At 36.3% G+C, this 19,252-nt stretch overlaps 1 protein-coding gene across 3 annotated transcripts in view; it reads left to right on the top strand.

Annotated features, from left to right (window-relative positions):
• ARID4A (AT-rich interaction domain 4A) overlaps positions 1-19,252 on the top strand; it is a 63,003-nt gene that overhangs the window by 29,852 nt on the left and 13,899 nt on the right. For 2 of the 3 annotated variants that reach the window (XM_045810346.2, XM_045810347.2), the window contains exons 12-19: positions 4,346-4,418; positions 5,553-5,647; positions 5,801-5,898; positions 6,425-6,656; positions 10,451-10,701; positions 13,155-13,352; positions 17,078-17,162; positions 17,975-18,176. In XM_045810346.2, coding sequence (XP_045666302.2) covers positions 4,346-4,418; positions 5,553-5,647; positions 5,801-5,898; positions 6,425-6,656; positions 10,451-10,701; positions 13,155-13,352; positions 17,078-17,162; positions 17,975-18,176 — 1,234 coding nt within the window. The remainder of the gene's footprint in view (positions 1-4,345; positions 4,419-5,552; positions 5,648-5,800; positions 5,899-6,424; positions 6,657-10,450; positions 10,702-13,154; positions 13,353-17,077; positions 17,163-17,974; positions 18,177-19,252) is intronic. The other variant, XM_045810348.2, reaches the window with a different exon arrangement.

Here is a 19,252-nt window from a genome sequence, read left to right as displayed (position 1 = left end):
GGATAAGAATGAAGTGAATGCTAACAAGTGATTGTGCCACAGTGACCTGTGACTTTAGAACATCCTCAGCCATTCTTTTTTTTTTTTTTTAAGATTTTATTTTACTTATTTGAGAGACTGAGCATGAGTGAGGGAGGGGCAGAAGTAGAGGGAGCAACAGGCTCCCCGCTGAGCAGGCAGCCCATTGCTGGGCTCCATCCCAGGACCCTGAGATCATGACCTGAGCCCAAGGCAGGCGCTTAACCAGCTGAGCCACCCAGGTGCCCCCATCCTCAGCCATTCTTATTTTTTCTTTTATCTGACTCCTGTTGCATTTATATTATCATTAATGCTAGCTCTGAAGCTCAGCGAATGGGAAATAATCGAAGAAAATCTCCCCAGTTTATTTTCAATCGCATAATAACAGAGTGTCTTAGCTAAATGCCAATCCCTGGTGATAAAATTGTGGGTAAAATAGGCATGTCTTTAACCTTTGGAGCCCTTACAATGTGTGGGAACCTTCAGGATTGTAAACATGAATAACTTAAGACTTAAACTAAAAAGAATCTCGGCATTTACCCCTCTCTCTTTCTCCTTCTGGAGTAGGGGATCATCTTTCCATCATCAGAGAGCAAGACTAATTCAAGCATTGATTCTCCTCCTTGTGGACTGTTGTAATAGCTTCCCTTTCCCTTCCAATCCATCAAACTCATTCTTTTTTTTTTTTTTAAAGATTTTATTTATTTATTTGACAGAGATAGAGACAGCCAGTGAGAGAGGGAACACAGCAGGGGGAGTGGGAGAGGAAGAAGCAGGCTCCTAGCAGAGGAGCCTGATGTGGGGCTCGATCCCATAATGCCGGGATCACGCCCTGAGCCGAAGGCAGATGCTTAACCGCTGTGCCACCCAGGTGCCCCCATCAAACTCATTCTTGGCAGAGAGCTTTTAAAAACACAAATCTGATATAATTCCTCTTCAGCTCTGTCAGATTCCAGTTCTTATTCTCTAGCATATCATTAAAAAGTGCTTTCGTAATCACAGCCTGCCTTTGCCGGCCTCATGTTTATGCTGTTTGCTCTAGCTCCTGGGCTCTCCACTCTTCACATTTTGATGCTTTCCCTGGTATAATCACTATCACTCCATCCCCAGCAGGACCACTGACCCACTTCTGTATTCTTTTATGTATTTTGCAACATTTTTAATGTTGTATTACGTACATTGGCTTGTTTTTCATTGCTACACCCTCTGCTAGACTCAGGGTCAAAAGTAGAAAGTACCATGTCTTCTCATTTTAATCACAGTACTTTTGCATATCCCTCTCTGACTCATGGTAGCCATCAATAAATGTCTGAACTGAATTTGAAGATACAGTTTCCAAAATGAGAAAATTCATGATTTACTAGTGTATGTAGATAGATGCACAACTACATATATAATACTAGGTAGTATATATTGATGCTAAATAAAATTATACATTTCTTGAAATTATGATCATGTTCATCCTTCTTCCATATCCTTAACCCTTTTCTCCATTCTGACATTTTACTGGGTACATAATTCCTCTTCACATGCTTGACTGAATGAAGGGAAGAAGGCATATCAGCAGTCTAGTGGACTTTACCTCCCATTATTACAAGCTTCTACTCTAAAACCCTTTAAGAATGCAACACCTTCTGGTTATTGACCAGGAGAGAGATACTATAGATATGAAGGTGCCATGAACAGGGGGGCACCTGGCTGGCTCAGTCAGCAGAGCATGCAACTCTTGATCTTGGATTGTGAGTTTGAGCCCCATATTGGGGATAGAGATTACTTAAATAAATAAAGCTAAAAAAAAAAAGAACTTCACATTAAAAAATACCATGAACAGAGAAAGCACACCATGAGAGCAAATATTAGCCCCCATACAAAAGCCAAAAAGGCAGATTCTTCTAGTTGGAGGTGTTTTCTAGCATACGCAGTTTTAGTCCAAGGTGACTAATACAGCTGTTTGCCAAAAAAAAAGATTGTGAAGAATTACTTATTGTAAGAAATTAAACATTTTTAATTTTTGCAAAGACCATCAGGTAAATTTTAAACTGTGTTTCTAGCCTCATCTTTTTTCTTGTGGAAAATAAATTTCTTTTTAAGCAGATATTTATTTATAGGCAGAATTCTTCATTTATGTTTTGCTTTTACACCTGATAACTGCAACTGAACTTAGAATTTTATAGCCATAATTTCTTAGGGAACTTAATACAGTCTTGGACATCCACTAACTTTTATTTTATTTTTAAAGATTATTTATTAGAGACCACGAGCGCACAAGTGTGCAGTGGCGGCGGGGGGCGGGGGATCTTAGGCAGACTCTCCACTGAGTTCATAACCTGAGCCGAAATCAGGAGTTGGATGCTTAGCTAACTGAGCCACCCAGGTGCCCTGGACATGCACTAACTTTTAAATCAAATGTATTTAAAACACAAATTTTTAATCTATAAAACTTAGTAAGAATTTATAAAATGTTTGGTACAACCTTAATAAATACCTAATTTGCAGTTGATGGGTTCATTTTTTTTTTTTACTTGTTTTTGGAAAAAATTTTGATTTCGAGTCAGTGCCTTTTGAAAAAATACTTTTTATGTATATTGGATACAGTGGTCTTATTTGAATTCTGCAAGATCGTAACTACTGGAAATGAGGTATTGGTCTGAGGGGAAAATATTGTGATTATGAGGGAGAAGCAAAGCATAGGGGCAGTCTAGGCATAAGGTGTTTTTTTCTTTTCACCCATACCCAGAAGTCTTTAAAAATAATACTTGAAATGGTTGTTGGGCTAATGGATTACTTTTTTTTTCTTTTTTGAGTTAACTCATTGGTAGTTGTTCTAATTACCTTGCAAAAGCAAGAGTTTTTAAATTCACATGGGGAAAAAAACTGCCATCTTTTGATTGGAACATTTAGTAATGACCCCTATTAACTCTGTACTGATTGTTAACTCTGTATTGCTAATTTATGAGGCTTAGAACTTTGACTTAGTTTCTTCGTATTTGTTAAAACTCGAAGTACTTCAGTGCTGTAAATCATTCTGCATGAATGTACTAAAAGATTTTATTCTCTTTCCCTTGATTGCCTCATGGTTTTTTATTATATATTTTAATCAGTTGCATGTTCATTGATTCTGGCTGCTACATTTTAGCGATTAAAATTCTTAATGAATACATAGTTTTAAAGGACCTCTTGCCCTCTGGGCCGTAAATACTCTATTGGCTGATAGCTGCTTTTGCTTTGATTATGGCTTTGAAACACAAAAATCTAAATTCTTCTTTTAGAATGCAGAAAAACAGTACTCTGAAATTAAATTGTAATAATTTATGTGGACGAAAGATACTAGTGTTTTTTTGTTTCTCCATAGTATTGTTATATTTTAAATAAGAATTTTCCCAAGTATTAGCTTATAAGTAGTCTATCAGGGAAGGGAATATTTTATTAAAACCCATAATTATTTGTTTGACTAGAGCCAAGACTTGGACATTATAAGAAGAAATTGTTAGATTTATGAGATTTATGTAATTAGTAAAATTAACACTTAAATAGGTACTTGTAGGAGTTTTTTTTTTTTTTTTTTTAAATGAATGTTTCCATTGATTCCCCACCCCCAGGAACTAATTTGTAGTTATGTATTTAGTTTCCTTCCTTAAGAAATAGTTTTCATTTTCTTTTCAGGGGTTGCAAAGTCTTATTTACAGAGGCTCTGCAAGAAGAGCAACTGAGGAAAGGAGGCTAATGTAATACAAAAGGGATGGTGGGGCCTGAGACAAAGTGAAATTCTGTGAATCACTTAAATATATATAAATTTCTTTAAACCACTGTGCTATCAAAATGAATAAATCTTTGCCATGTGACTTTGCAACCTCTAGTTTATATTCATTCAACAATAACAATTTTTAACATTTGTATGTGGGTTATTTTTAAATAATAAATATGTTTGTAATTATTGTGCTTATCTGTCAATACATTTGTGTGGCCACATGCTATTTTGATGGATTTTTAAAAAAACTAAACCAAATGAGGTGAAAATATTCTTACCTGATTCCTGAACCTTTTCCTCATGGCTAGTCCTAATCCCTATATTGATATTCAAGGGTAGGTTGGAGTGATAGATGAGTGAAGGGTAGAGATTGTGTATTTTGACAGTTGTATCAAATCAACTCTGTAAAAATATGACTTAAAGTCTAGCATTGTAGAATTTGGAGGAAATTCATATTTTCGGCTTTATTAAAATTCCTCTGTGTTGGGTTCATAAAACAACAACAATGACAAATTAAAAAAGAAGACTATATCTCACCCTATTCATTGTTCTATGTATTTATATACTTTACCTTTACAGCCTGAGGAAGAACTTGATCCTGAAGAGAGGGACAACTTCCTCCAACAGCTTTATAAGTTTATGGAAGACAGAGGTATTTCATGCTCATTGTTTAAAAATAGTCATTTCTTTTACAATTTTACATTCTAGGTTTATGCATTATTTTTATTAGAATCATGGGTATATGGATTTGGATTTTAAGGAAAGGCTAAGAATCAGTGACAGTTGAAAATAAGTATTTGGAATAAAAACAAATATTAATATTTATTTTGAACAGAAATATATAGGAAAATTGTATGGGTATAATTATACTTGGGACTTACAAAACCAAAAACTGTTATAATAATATTTCCGTAATGGAAAGGGAACAGTTGTAATATTAATCTACATACCCATTAGTTACTAATGCTATTTTAGCAGCAAGTAAACTAGCGTGATCTTTGGTCTCAACAAATGAAAAAAAATAGATCAATTCCTATCTAAATAGAATAGGATTTCTTTTTTTTTTTTTTGAAGATTATTTATTTGAGAGAGAGAATGAGCAGGGAGAGGGAGCAGGGAGAAGGAGCAGACTCCCTGCTGATCAGGGAGCCCAACTCAGGGCTCCATCCCAGGACCCCAGATCATGACCTGAGCTGAAGGCAGAGGCTGAACCAACTGAGCCACCCAGGTGCTTCTAAAATAGGATTTCAATAGAGTTAAAAGAAATACAGCCTTTATAAATTATTCTACATTTTGACTTTAGATAAGTCCTGGAAAATCCTCTAGTAAATTGGTCCCAGGAATTCTGTGACTTTGAGAAATCATCCTTCAGATTACTGCTAACAGTCTTAACCTTTGTGTTCAAGCAGTGAAAATGAATCCGTGCCCTAAACTGTACTGTTTCCATTGTGTGTGTTCTTGCCCAAGCTTCTTGAACCAGCAACATTGTTGGCTACGCCTTGCAGTTGTAGGTTTTAGTTCTGCCCAATTCAGTGACTGGTGATTTTTTTAGTTGTGAGAGACGTGATTTTATTAGTCATAGATATAAATCTAAAGACCATCACAATGCTGTATAAAGAATATAGAGAATATTTTATGTTCTCTTACAAAATTTAAGGTTGTTTAAATATATGCTTCTAATTAATAAAACTTGGGAAATTAGAAATTGGAAAGGTTTGTATTGATAGCCTTGTAACAGCATTTTCCATTTGAATAAAAATTTTATTTCTCCCTTCATGTTAAAAAGGTACTCCAATCAACAAACCACCTGTTTTGGGCTATAAAGATCTCAATCTCTTCAAACTGTTTAGACTGGTTTATCATCAAGGCGGATGTGACAATGTAAGTAAGGACGTAATGAAAAGTTAAATTATCTAATGTTGCACTGTTATATGCACTGTAGGTAATAAACACATTTTCTTAATGAACCTAGAATATTAGTGTAAAGATTATTTCCCTTTGTAAATGTTAACAAATAACAACTTAATTTTCCAGATTGATAGTGGTGCTGTATGGAAGCAAGTTTATATGGACCTTGGCATTCCTATTTTGAATTCAGCTGCTTCCTACAATGTAAAAACTGCTTATAGAAAGTAAGTAGTATAGTTTATTCATCAAAGAACACATATTACAGGAATATTTTCCATTTAATTTGTTAACAATTTAACAAGAACACCTCAAAGAACACTGAAGTTAGAGAAAGTGTATAAAAAGGTTTAGGTTAATAGATACGTGTGATTGAACGTTATTTCATTGCACCAAGTCTGCTTTACTCCATTTTTCATGTTGCCCTGATTTCCTTTTCAAAGTCAGGGATGCAGCAGTGTTAATAGTCTGAAATGATGATACATGTTACAGAGCTATATCGCTTATGGTGAATATCCTTCATATCAAAACTCTGATAGCTATGTTCAGTTATCGCAGGTGCAGATTTTTCAGGAAGAACTTTTAGAATATTTCTGTTGATAATCCTGTATAAAACACTGAGAAATTAGTAACATAGAAAAAGTACTTGGAAAAAAAAAGTTTTACTTTTAAAAAATCTGTGTGTTTAATAATATAGTATTCAAGTTAAATATAAAGACTGAGATTTTCTAAAATGAAATATTGTTTGTTTAGGTATCTCTATGGTTTTGAGGAATACTGCCGTTCTGCAAATATTCAGTTCAGAACTGTTCACCACCATGAACCAAAAGTAAAAGAGGAAAAAAAAGACTTAGAAGAATCAATGGAAGAGGCTCTAAAAGTAGATCAAGAAATGCCTTTAGTAGAAGTGAAGAGTGAACCTGAGGAAAATATTGATTCAAACAGTGAAAGTGAAAGAGAAGAAATAGAATTAAAATCTCCAAGAGTAAGTGGTTAATAGTAGTTATCTGTTTTATTTTAAACATTACTTATAATTTTTTATTACGGACATTTTCAGATATACACAAAAATAGTCCAGTGAACCTAGGTTATTTTCCAGTATTGAGTTGTGCTTTAGGCAGACTAGTCTGGCTTTTTTTTTCTAAATATAGCACATATTATTTCTTCTAGCCGAAAAACCATTCCTCCTATTGTTTTCTATTTATGTCTGTTCAAGTCATTCTCATCCGGGGTCATTCCCACGTATTTACTTCCTTCAAGTCTTGCTAAAAAGTCACCTCACTGAAGCTTATCCTGGTCACCTTATCTAAAATTGTAACCTACCTCCTCTCTTTGTTATTTGCAATCCCTCTAATGATGCTCTTTTTATCTGTAATTTTACTTTATATTTTTTTATTATATTTGTTTCTTTTACCCTGGTCTGCACTAGACTCACACTCCACAAGGGCAGGAGCTTATGTTTATTCTGTTCATTGACAGATCCCAGGCATTGAGTACAGTGCTTTTTCTACAAGTAAGGACTTACTAAATAGTTGTTGAGTGAATGAATCTCCTTCTTGTAATACTTGTGCCTCCAGCTGGGTGGGATCTTTTCTCTCTGTTACCCTACAGCACACTCCACATACATTTCTTGTGGCAGTTTTTTTTTTTTTTTTTTTTAAAGATTTTATTTATTTATTTATTTATTTGACAGAGACAGCCAGCGAGAGAGGGAACACAAGCAGGGGGAGTGGGAGAGGAAGAAGCAGGCCCATAGCGGAGGAGCCTGATGTGGGGCTCGATCCCTTAACTCCGGGATCACGCCCTGAGCCGAAAGCAGACGCTTAACGACTGCGCCACCCAGGCGCCCCTCTTGTGGCAGTTTTTTATGCTTCATCTTATTTTCTAGTCACGTGCACACGTGCTTTTATCTTCTAACTCTGCTTTTCTTCTCCATTAGTATATAAGTCCTTTGTAGAGATTGTTACCCACTATTTTGATCATTGTCGAATGGTGTCTACATGGTAGGATTTGTCAAATTTTAGGAGGAAAAATATTATCACACTACCAAAGGAGTTCAGTTACTGTTACATTTATTTTTGAGTGAAAGAGGAGATGAAATTACCTCTTTTAGCTGTTCAGAAACTATTTTCTAAAACTGTCCATTTTAACCATATCCAGTAAGTAGAATCTTTTAGTGAATTTCATGAAACATTCAAATTGGTTTGTTTCATGTCTTTAATTTTTATTTTTAATTTAAAAAATTGTAAATACACATAATATATTATGTATCATCTTGACCATTTTTAAATGTTCAATTCAGTGGCATTAACTACATTCACGTGTTGTGCTCTCATCACCACTGTCCATCTCCAGTACCTTTCTCGTCTTACAAAACTGCAACTAGGCATTAAACAGTAACTTCCCATTCCTCTCTACCCCAGCTTGTGACAACCACCATTCTACTTTCTGTCTCTATGAATTTGACTACTCTAGGTATCTCAGATAAGTGGAATCTTACAATTTCGTCCTTTTTTGACTGGCTTATTTCACTTAGTATAATGTGTTCCAGGTTCAATCCATGTCTGTGTCACAATTTCCTTCCTTTTTAAGACTGAATAATATCCCCCATTATGTGTATTTTGGACATACATTCTTGTTATTAAAGATGTTCCTCATCTTATGGAAAATATCTGCAGAATACTGCATAGTATGGATGTGCCATAAATTTATTACCTTAGATTTTCTCCAATTTTTTACGATTACAAAAGTGCTGCGGTAAATATCCTTGTAAAAATTCCTCTTCATTTGTCTGAATATAGAAGGCAGACTTCTAAGAATGGAATTTCTAGGGTGCCTGGCTGTCTCAGTCGGAAGAGAATACAACTCTTGATCTCGGGGTTGTGAGTTCAGTCCCCACGTTTTGAGATTACTTAAATAAATAAACTTAAAAAAATAAAGTAAAAGTGGGATTTCTGGGACAAAGGTATATAGGCCTAAAGTCTGATAGATAGCAGTTGTTTTCATTCATTTATCTACAAATATTTAAAGAACAGCTGCTCTGCGCATGGGATACAGAAGAAAGAGAGTCTCTACCCTTATGGAACTTACATTCTAGTTCTTCATGATAAGAAAAATACATGTTTTTTTCAGGGGCTCCTGGGTGGCGCAGTCGTTAAAGCGTCTGCCTTCGGCTCAGGGCGTGATCCCGGCGTTCCGGGATCGAGTCCCACATCGGGCTCCTCTGCTGGGAGCCTGCTTCTTCCTCTCCCACTCTCTGTGCTGTGTTCCCTCTCTCGCTGTCTCTGTCACATAAATAAATAAAATTTAAAAAAAAAAAAAAAAGAAAAATACATGTTTTTTTCTAACTTTGAAGTTTAAATAGCACATAGTCAGGAACAAGGGAAAACATTTGTTATACTGAGATATTAATTGTAATGCGTTCTAGTGCTCCCTAAGTTGTTGGTTCCTTTTCTATCCTCACTTTATTCCAAGTACAGGGGAACTCTGCCAGTGTGAGGAGGTGGACTTGAGGGAGACTTTAGGAGAGAATGAAATGGCTCACCAGTTTCATGGTCAGTTGAGCATGCAGGAGGCTAGATGAAAGCTTCTGGGGGAAGAACAAGTTACTGCCGGCCCAGTGAGCTCTCCAGATACTCATTCAAAGAAATCAGCTCACTTGTTGGCCACTGATGCAATTTAGTCCTTTCATTTTTTATTTTTAAAATTTATTTTATTTTTATTTTCTTTAGAGAGCAAGAGTGCGGGGGTTGGGGGGTGGGCAGAGGGAAAGGGAGAGAGACTCTCAAGCAGGCTGCACACCCAGTGCAGAGTCTGATGCAGGGGCTCAATCTCACAACCCTGAGATCATGACCCGAGCCAAAATCAAGAGCTGGACACCCAACTGACTGAGCCATCCAGGTGCCCCAGTTCAGTCCTTTTAAGATGTAGTCACACAGGAAATGATAGTGTAAATTTTATCTTAAAAATGATAGAATTAGAGATCACAGAGCTATTAAAGAGTCTATAATTTAGGGGGCTGATTTATTATTTTTTAAATAATTACTAACTTGTGTCATTGATATTTAGTGAATTATTTTAGAACTTTCAGTATAGTCAAGAAATATTAAAGGTGGGATAAAATAATGCCAGGTGAAATAAGTCTACAAAGATAAATACTGTATGATTTCACATATATGTGAAATCTAAAAACAAATGAACAAATAGAAACAGACTCATGAATACAAAGAGCAAATTGGTAGTTGCCAGAGGGGAAGGAGTGTGGGGATAGGCAAAATAAGTAAAGGGGATTAAGAGGCACAAACTAACAGTTATAAATCACAGGGTTGACAAGTACAGCATAGGGAGTATAGTCAATAATACTGTGATGACTGGTGACACATGGTAACCACACTTTACCATGGTGAGCACTGCATAATGTATATAATTGTCAAATCACTGTTTTGTACACCTGAAATCAAGATTGCATGTCAACTACACTTCAATTAAAAAAAATTATTGTAGTCAAGAAAAAAGTGAGATAAAATAACATAGTGAACAAAGGAGGAAATTTTTATTTTTTCTGTAGTTTGTAGCCAAGGATCATAGTAGACATGGACATAATTAAGTAATTTACATGGGTTGAAAAGAAAAGTACACAAGGGTCGATGGACTGTCATTGTCCTGTCTCAAGCCAAACTAGTCATTGCTGTGAAGGTTTAAGAAAAAGAAGCATTTTCTGCCTTTTTCCCCGTTTGTTTGTAGTGATAGCTATTTTAAAGCTTTTATCCCTTCTACCAGGGACGAAGGAGAATAGCTCGAGATGCACATTCTATTAAAAAGGAAATTGAAGAAGAGAAAACAGAAGACAAATTAAAAGACAATGATACAGAAAATAAGGATGTCGTTGATGACTATGAAACTGCAGAGAAAAAAGAAAATGAGCTACTACTAGGGAGAAAAAACACACCAAAGCAAAAGGAGAAGAAAATTAAAAAGCAGGAGGATTCTGATAAAGACTCAGATGAAGAGGAAGAGAAAAGCCAAGAGAGGTACATTATCTTATATTTGTTCTCCAGAAGCACCTGTCTGGGGTACAGCAGTGCTCTGTTCCTGCCTAGAGATTCAGGTTTGAGGGAATGTTTTCTTATTGGGACTTCCGTTCCTCTTGTCTAGTGAAGGTGAGACACATTGTGAAGATGATGTGTATCGCCTTTCGGAATTGGAGAATATACTGGTCGCACCATTTTAATAGCACTTGTGCCCTAAACAGTGGCCTCAAAGAAGGCTGCGCCACCCAGTCAAAAGAAAGGTCCTGCAGTTGACAGCAGGGAAGGGAGCTGGAGAAAAATGGAGGAAGTGGACAAGAGGAAACAGCGACAGCAAAAATTCCATTTTAAAAAAGGTACAATGTGGGAAAGCTAACAAACACATGGGTGCACAGTACTAGCAGATGTTTCTGTGTGTTAGCTTGATCTAAGACATTTTTCTTTTTCAAGTTATCGTATTGGAATAAGTGGCATGCACCCCTGATTCTAGTTTGGACAATACATTCTTGCCCCACATCACACCAATAAATTTCAGTTTTTTTAATGTCCATCCTGTTTGCTGTTGAGTGTTGGTATTTTTTTTTTTCCATGTATTATACATTTATGGACTGAACTGACTTAAAAATAACCAAAGATGAGGCAGTCCAGCTAGATGAAAGTAATGTCCGACTGTGTTTAGTTGGCCATTTCTGTGTTGTCAAATGGATTTACTAATTTTTATATGCTACTAAAAAATGAATTTTAATTCAGCAACAACAGCATAACACATTCTTGTAACATAAGCTCTTCTCCATAGTTACTTTTCAGTTATTACATTATATGATGATAAATTTTCTAGAAATTTGAGTTGTTAAGCAAAATTGGGGAAAAGTAGCCTACTGCATCCAACTAGTGGCTGACACCCATCTGAAAATTAACCATTGAGAAAATATTTGGAAAATTAGGAATGACTGGTGAGTGGAAGATGTAATTTTATGAATCAGTACAAATAGGTACAAGAGCTATCATAATTACATGTGAATTAGATTAGTGAATAAAGAAAGTTCTGTAGTGAAGTAGGATTAGTATTAGGAAACCTGGGAGGAGATCATTGGAGTTGAATATAATGATGTGAATGTAGTATTTCAAACATTTGGACAATAAATTTAAGCAAAGGTGAACCACTTAAAGTAGGGCTTAATCATAGTTTGAAGTTTTGTTAAAAATAAACATCGAAGTATATGTTATATGTACATAATACATAAAACACATAACACATTTATATATGTAACATATGTGGTTTTAAAAGCCTTCATAGTTGATATGTAAATGGAACAGATACTTATTTTAGAGAAAGTTTCATAGACTTAAATATGAAGAACACTATTCCCTTTTATTAAAGATTGAATATTTAGACAAACATAGTCTGTATTCTCATTATATAACAGGAATCATGGAAACGAGATTTTTCTTAATCTGTAGAGATTTCTGTTTGAAGTAGTTTCTTAGTATTTTGAAATTACCTTATCAGGATATAATTTGGAAGGTGTACTTCGAGGTAAAACATTCCCAGGGCAAATGGGGTTGAAAAAGCTTCTTCATGTTGGTTCCCCTAGTGGTCCCCAAATTAATGCCCTATGTTTTTTAGAGCACAATGCCTCCTCTGAAGCATTTAAAACTCTGATGACACTAGGATGATCTTTGGTGCAAATCTCTTCTGAATCCTTGCCAGGGTTAATACAGAATGTTTTGTCTGTGAAAATGTTTAAAATACTGTTGGCCCTCCCTATGCCAATCTTTTTTGTACCTGATTATTTGAAACAAAGGAAAGCTGATGGGAGAGAAGTAAAAACACGTAGAAATCAATACAAGATACACAAAGCTTTGCTCTAGTGCTATCTCACAGTTTCAGCAAGTGACCTAATATTCAAATATCTATTGTTTCTTTGCTAGGGTAGAGTAACCTTTAAAATACAAACTAGTTTAAAAGATAGTTACTCAGGTAGATAGGCCTTCTTCATTATTCTGCCCACAATACAGTTTTGAAGAACCATTCCAAATTGAGCAGCGTAGATTTTAAGACAGTTTAGTTGCAGAAGTTACAAGCTAGATAATTTTCACATAATAAGGTGGCACTTTAGTATGACTCCTAAAGACTTTTTCAAAGCATATGGATCTTACTTTGTTTTATCAAAAGTGATTAATCGGAATCTACATCATCATTAACTGTGATTATTGATTGGCCTTTAAGAAATACAGATTTACTTGTGGTACAGTGCACCTTTACATAATAAATTCCTTTAATAGGTAGTCCATAAAAATCTTCTCCTTCTCCTCCTTCTTCTCCTCCTCCACTGACATGTTATTAAGGTAATACTTAGGTTTTGACTGTTCTACATGTTGGATTCTTTTAGCATATATTAGTTGGTTCTCCATTAACTTATTAGTAGCATTATCAATGTTATAACTTGCCGCAGGGAAGAAACTGAAAGCAAATGTGACTCTGAAGGGGAGGAAGATGAGGAAGACATGGAACCCTGCCTAACAGGAACCAAAGTGAAAGTAAAATATGGTCGAGGGAAAACGCAGAAAATCTATGAAGCTAGTATTAAAAGCACTGAAATTGATGATGGAGAAGTTTTATACTTGGTACATTACTATGGATGGAATGTCAGGTAAGCAAGAAATTTATTTTCTTACTATTGCAATTTCTTAACATAGTTCAAAAAGATCAGTTTAATGTCGACTAAAGCAAATGATATATAGGTATTTACAAAGCATGCCTTTTATCTGAATTGTCCAAAACTTTCAACATCCCCACTGCTTTACTAGCTAGGTCAGTACTTCCACCCCACCAAGATCCTATCTATAGTTGAATAGGTTGGATTTATTACTCATTTGCAGGAGGGAGAACACACAGTATGGGATACAATGGGGCATCTCATTAAGAGGGTATTAGATGAATTAATGAAAGTCTAGGGCACTTCCTTTGGGAACAGCAATAGCCCAGGATTTTGTGGAAACATCCTGCAGGACATGGGCAGGGAGGCAGGCCTGCAGCTCCCAGCAGTGCAAGTGGTTTGTTTATTACATTTATTCAAAATCAAGCTTGTATCAAGCATTGTAATAATTCTGAATTGGTTAATTTAAAAAAGATTAGAAAAGACTCAGATTTGAGCTTGTTAGGTGATTTGGGGGTTTAAGGAAGTGGGCTTTGCTCTGGATTGGACATGGTCATGAAGTGATGATAATTCTGTGATTTGGTTATCTTAATAAATCTTATCTAGAAGAAGAGAAGACTAGACCAAGATTAGTGCTGTAATTGGTAAAGAAGCAGCAATCATTCAAGATAAAAAGGATGTAGGTCTTTTTGTGGTTTGGCTAATGTTCCTTTTTTCCCCTGTATTTAGACACTATTACAAAGTGGTCTTGTTTTTGTCTTGATCCATCATGGTCATGGAGCAGACTTGTCTGATGTTGATGTTCCGTGACGTTGTTGTTGTTCAACAGGAGAACAACAGGACCTAGCTATGAGAGCCGAATCAGCTCTGTAGCTGAGAGTAGTAGGCCAGTTCCTGAATGTCAGGGACTGCTTCTTTCTCTTTTGGAAAATCTTGTGTGTTTACTATCTCTGCTTGCCCTGTATTTGCTTGGAGCCAAAGTGCTTCGAGGTTTCCCTACATACTGGAAGTGTGCTCTGTTATGTGTCAATTCCTTCACCTTCAAATTGGGGAAGATAAAGTACCTACTTTATAGAGATGTTGTGAGAAATAGTGCTTAACACCAGTATTAATATACAAAGTGTTTAGAACAGTGCCTGGCACGTAGTAAGTGCTCAATAAATGTTGACCTTTTTTTTTTTTTTTTAAAGATTTTATTTATTTATTTGACAAAGAAAGCGTGAGATAGCACAAGCAGGGGGAGCAGCAGAGGGAGAAGGAGAAGCAGACTCTCTGCTGAGCAGGGAGCCCAACGTGGGGCTTGATCCCAGGACCCTGGGATCATGACCTGAGCCGAAGGCAGATAGATGCTCAACTAACTGAGCCGCCCAGGCGCCCATTGACTGTTTTCGTTAGTGAGGGAGAGTTAGGTTTCTTTCATTTTGCATCATTTTAAGAGTATGGGTTTAATGAATAGCATATAAAACTTTAAAATTTCTCAAACCAGTCCCTATGCCGTTCATAGTTCTGCCAACACTAGAAACAAACTTTTCAAATTTTTTAAAAGAGTTTATTTACTTATTTTAGAGAGAGGTTGGGAACAAGAGCGAGGGGAGGGCAGAGGTAAGAGAGAATCTCAGGCAGACTCCCACTGAGCCTGGAGTCTGGTGGGGGCTGGGGAGGAGGCCTTGATCTCATGACCCTGAGATCACGACCTGAGCCGAAAGCAAGAGTTGGACATAGTCGACTGAGCCCCCAGGCGCCCTGAAACTTTTGTAATAAAAAACAGTGTTTATTATTGAATGTTTATAGTTGACATACAGTGACATACTAGTTTCAGGCACACAACATATTTGACAATTCTATGCAAACTCTTCAGTCCATCTCCGAGCTCTGTTGTTTTGTATGCACATATTGTTGAATTGGGTGGGTGGGCGGCTATTTTGTCAGCCCTCAGTCACTGCCTTTGCAGTTGTAGCACATGATAACCTTCATTTTTCCTCTGCTTTGTTCAGTTCCTTGCCGTCCACTCTTAGTTACCCTCTGTGTGAGTCTATTCTTCTGTTCTGCTTTCTAGAATGTCCCCTTCCTATCATCCTTTGTGCTCATCTTTTTAATGTTTTACCAAATGACTTTTCTCAACAGTCATTTTATTATATGCTCATGTTCTTCCTAGTTGGTTATCTTCCCAACTAGTTACTCACATGGTTTGTGGTTTTTCATTGTCTTTCCATACTCTTAAAAGATAGTGTAATTCTGGTCTGCTTATGGAAGCAATCACTGTAGTTCCTAGAGAATCCAGTTGGATTTGTACAACAGGGTAGCATGTGCAACTGTGAGGGGAGTTCTGGTCTAGAGTTGAGAAATTCTGGTACCACCCTTGGTTGGCAGTATTAATGTAATACCTACATGACATGCTGTGGTGACCAGGCCAGTGTGGCCTGGACCGAGTGTACTCTAGATTAGATCTGTGCTTCCTGGTTGTTTGATATGTCCTGTGGAATTTTGGAATTGGGCAGGTACTCCTTTGTTAGCCCTGGACCAGATACATAAGTAACCCTCTCATTGCGTTTATCAGACTATACTTGATTTTACTGTGTCTTTCACACCACGTTGCAAGTTGCAGAGAGCAAGGACCTTCCTCTTCTTCTCTATTATTCTCTACATACTTCCTCATATAGTGCCTGGCATGCTAGTAGGCCCTCAGTAAATGTCCAAATGAGTGAATATTTCTAAATGAGATAAGAATGTACAGATACTTAAAAGCCTGGCAAAATGAAAATATTGGGTTAGTCCAGGAAGAGACGGTTTTCAAACCGTAGTATGGTGATGGTCCTTTGTCAACCAAAATGTGGATATTGGAACTATGTCCTTACCGTGCACAGCACCATGGTAACTGGGGTACAAAGTGTGAGGGTGTTTTTCATTAACATGGTACAGTTCAAAACAAGAACTGCCTGTAGTGCTTTTTGCTTAAATGTTCAGATTTTAGATTTTGATTGAGCTCTATAAATACCTATATGTTTACATAATGTAAGAACTGGTATTTAGTTCTAGAAAGTTTAATTTCTTATTTGCCCCTGATTAGTAACTTGGACTGCGTTGAAATTTTAAAGTGATGTTAATATTTTGGAAGAAGGTATAGGGGAAATGAGTTTTCAATTTGAGCTAAACAGAATAAATTTGGATAAAGGAAATGAAATATCTCTAAAAAATTTCAGAGTTTTAGAGGTGACACAGTTCAGAATAAAATTTTACTAGAAATACTGGAAGCTACAGAGTTCTGGGAGGAAAAGAGAGTTGACAAGGACTTTGTAAATAAACCTGGAGCTGATTATATTACAAATATGAATTCACCTAACTTCTCTTTGTATTATTTGGTCAATAGAGTTAACGGCGGTGTAGCATAAGCGTATTTCATTAAGCTCAGATCTGGGGGAAACAAAAGTGCAGTTGTAGAAAACAAAAGCAGTTCAGTCATGAGTCTGCATAGAGTTTTCCCACCTAGCTCTTTCTCTAACCTTGTTTAACCTAAGAAATTCTCTTGCCTTCTCCTGTTGGTGGCAGGTCTACAAAGCACCTAGTACAAGCTGGCACGTGTTATCAGCAAGCCAGCCCCGTGCTCTTCACGTTTCTGCCAACACTAGAACCAAACTCTTTAGTTTTCTCACTGTTGTTTTATTTGGTGCATACATTCAAATAAGGTATTCTGAAGTTTAAACTTTTTTCTTTGTTTTAAGGTATGATGAATGGGTGAAGGCTGACAGGATAATCTGGCCTTTGGACAAAGGTGGACCAAAGAAAAAACAGAAGAAAAAAGCAAAAGTATGTATATAGAGTCATATCCTTATGATAAGTATAGGTATTATTTATATTGTACTGTTTTTTATAAATCTCGTTTTCTCTTTGTAATAATCATCTTGATTAAAAAGGTAGTTGTGATTTTCTCTTATAAACCAGAAGCTAAAAAAGTAAAAAATGTAAACACATTATCACACTGTTTCAGGAAAGATAAAATCCAGGGACCCCTTAGGATATAGGCTTCAAACTCAAATGTCTATAGGGGCTATACAGAAAAAGGGTAAAGCGGGATTGATAGTGACCTAAAAGAGGACACATTCCTCATCAAGAGAGGGTGGAACTCACCAGTCTCCTGTGGGACGCAGACTCAGCGTTGCCAGATTTTAGGCTTTTTTTAAGTCCACTGTCTTGAAAGCTAATACTAGATTTTAAAACACATACCTACTGACGAGTTGTACTCACATCCACACCCTTGATTTTCAGCTTTTGCTGTAGAGATTCTCCTAGTGTTTTGTCTGTTTAATGGTAGATATCTTTCTGGTGCTCAGGGAGTAATAAGGAATGAGGGGAGAGTGCTGAGTAGCTGTACATCTCTCTAATGCATGGACTCTGGCTTTCACAATGTAATTGCAGTGTTGCAAACTGTAGACTATCATATGCATATACATACAAACTGTGTTAGAAAACTACTTGCTTTTAATGTTTCTATAAGCACAAATTAAGAGTTGACATATAAAATATATATCTTTTTGAGTTACGGTTCTCCTTGGAGAAGTAGAATGTTTATTTTTTCTAAGGCACTGGCCCTTCTCATACATTTTCTTGTTGTTGCCCAGAATAAAGAAGACAGTGAAAAGGATGAAAAGAAGGATGAGGAGAGGCAAAAGTCAAAACGAGGACGACCTCCTTTAAAATCTACACTTTCATCAAACATGCCATATGGTTTGTCTAAGACTCCAAACAGTGAAGGAAAATCAGGTACCAGAAGTGCTCGCAGCAATATGCCAGACAGCTCACCTCTGTCAAATGGATTGGAAGGTGCTCAATTTTGAGGATCGTTGATTTTTTAAAAATCAATAATATAAATAATAAAACTTCACTTGTGTGAGATAGTCATAGAAAGTCATCTAAGTTTTTAATCTCATATAAACTACAAAATTTGATTTGAAGAAAATATTTTAGTACATGTTACTTAAAATTTAGTGATGTTTTACTTTAATTTGGGAATACTTTTCTTGTCAGTATTGTAGGAATAGTCTATTTTAAAAGAAGATGGGTTGGCAAGTCATGCATCCTACTGTGTGCTGCACCTGTCTTTCAAAGCATGCACCAGTGTTTCTTGTAATTCAGTGCTGTTCACCTAGGATATTTCAACAAAGCTGAGACCAAAGTGTTCAAAAGCATAAACTAATGTGGTAGAGGCATTTTGTGATGAGTATAGGTTAACATATACTGTGTTGCTTTTAACTTTCCCCCCACTTTTTTTACCTTTAAATGTTAAATAGTGGTCTTATATAAAATTTTCCCTCACTTCAAGAAAAAACCTATTCTGAACTACAAGACTGCCATTTGTCCATATGGTGTTTTGTGTGTAAATTAGAAAAGGGCACGCTCCTACCTCATTACTGCCATCTGCTGGAAAGTTGTCATAATACACAAATGGAAGATGCCCACAAAGTGAAAGGTGTCCTTAGATAGCATGTTCTTGTGCAGTGTACAGCCTACAAAACTATACATAGTAGTCTTAGTCTCACTCAACTTCCAGATAAAAGTTCTTTTTTTAACATGAGAACAACTGGATTCTAAATTTTGAATATGATAAAACCACAAAACCATATACCTTTTCGCTTAAAAAAATACATTTAAGTTTGCCTTTTTGAACTTGTTTACATTATGATCGCCGCGAGGGAAGAATTTTTATATTTTATAGCTGCTGTACAATCTTACAGCCCTACTTTATTATTTTAAAAATTCTTTAAACTTAAAGAGAATGATTTATTTTGCAAGAAGTTCGCTTAGACTAGAGGCACCTGGGTGGCTCAGTTGGTTAAGTAGACACTTAACCTGAGTCTTTGGCTCAGGTCATGATCCCAGAGTCCTGGGATCCAGCCCTG

The sequence above is a fragment of the Ursus americanus genome, chromosome 26, assembly GCF_024610735.1.
Source record: "Ursus americanus isolate L20-20 chromosome 26, mUrsAme1.1.p, whole genome shotgun sequence".
NCBI classification, from domain to species: domain Eukaryota; kingdom Metazoa; phylum Chordata; class Mammalia; order Carnivora; family Ursidae; genus Ursus; species Ursus americanus.
The sequence above is the reverse complement of the archived record's forward strand: the minus strand, read 5'-3'. Positions and strand labels throughout refer to the sequence as shown.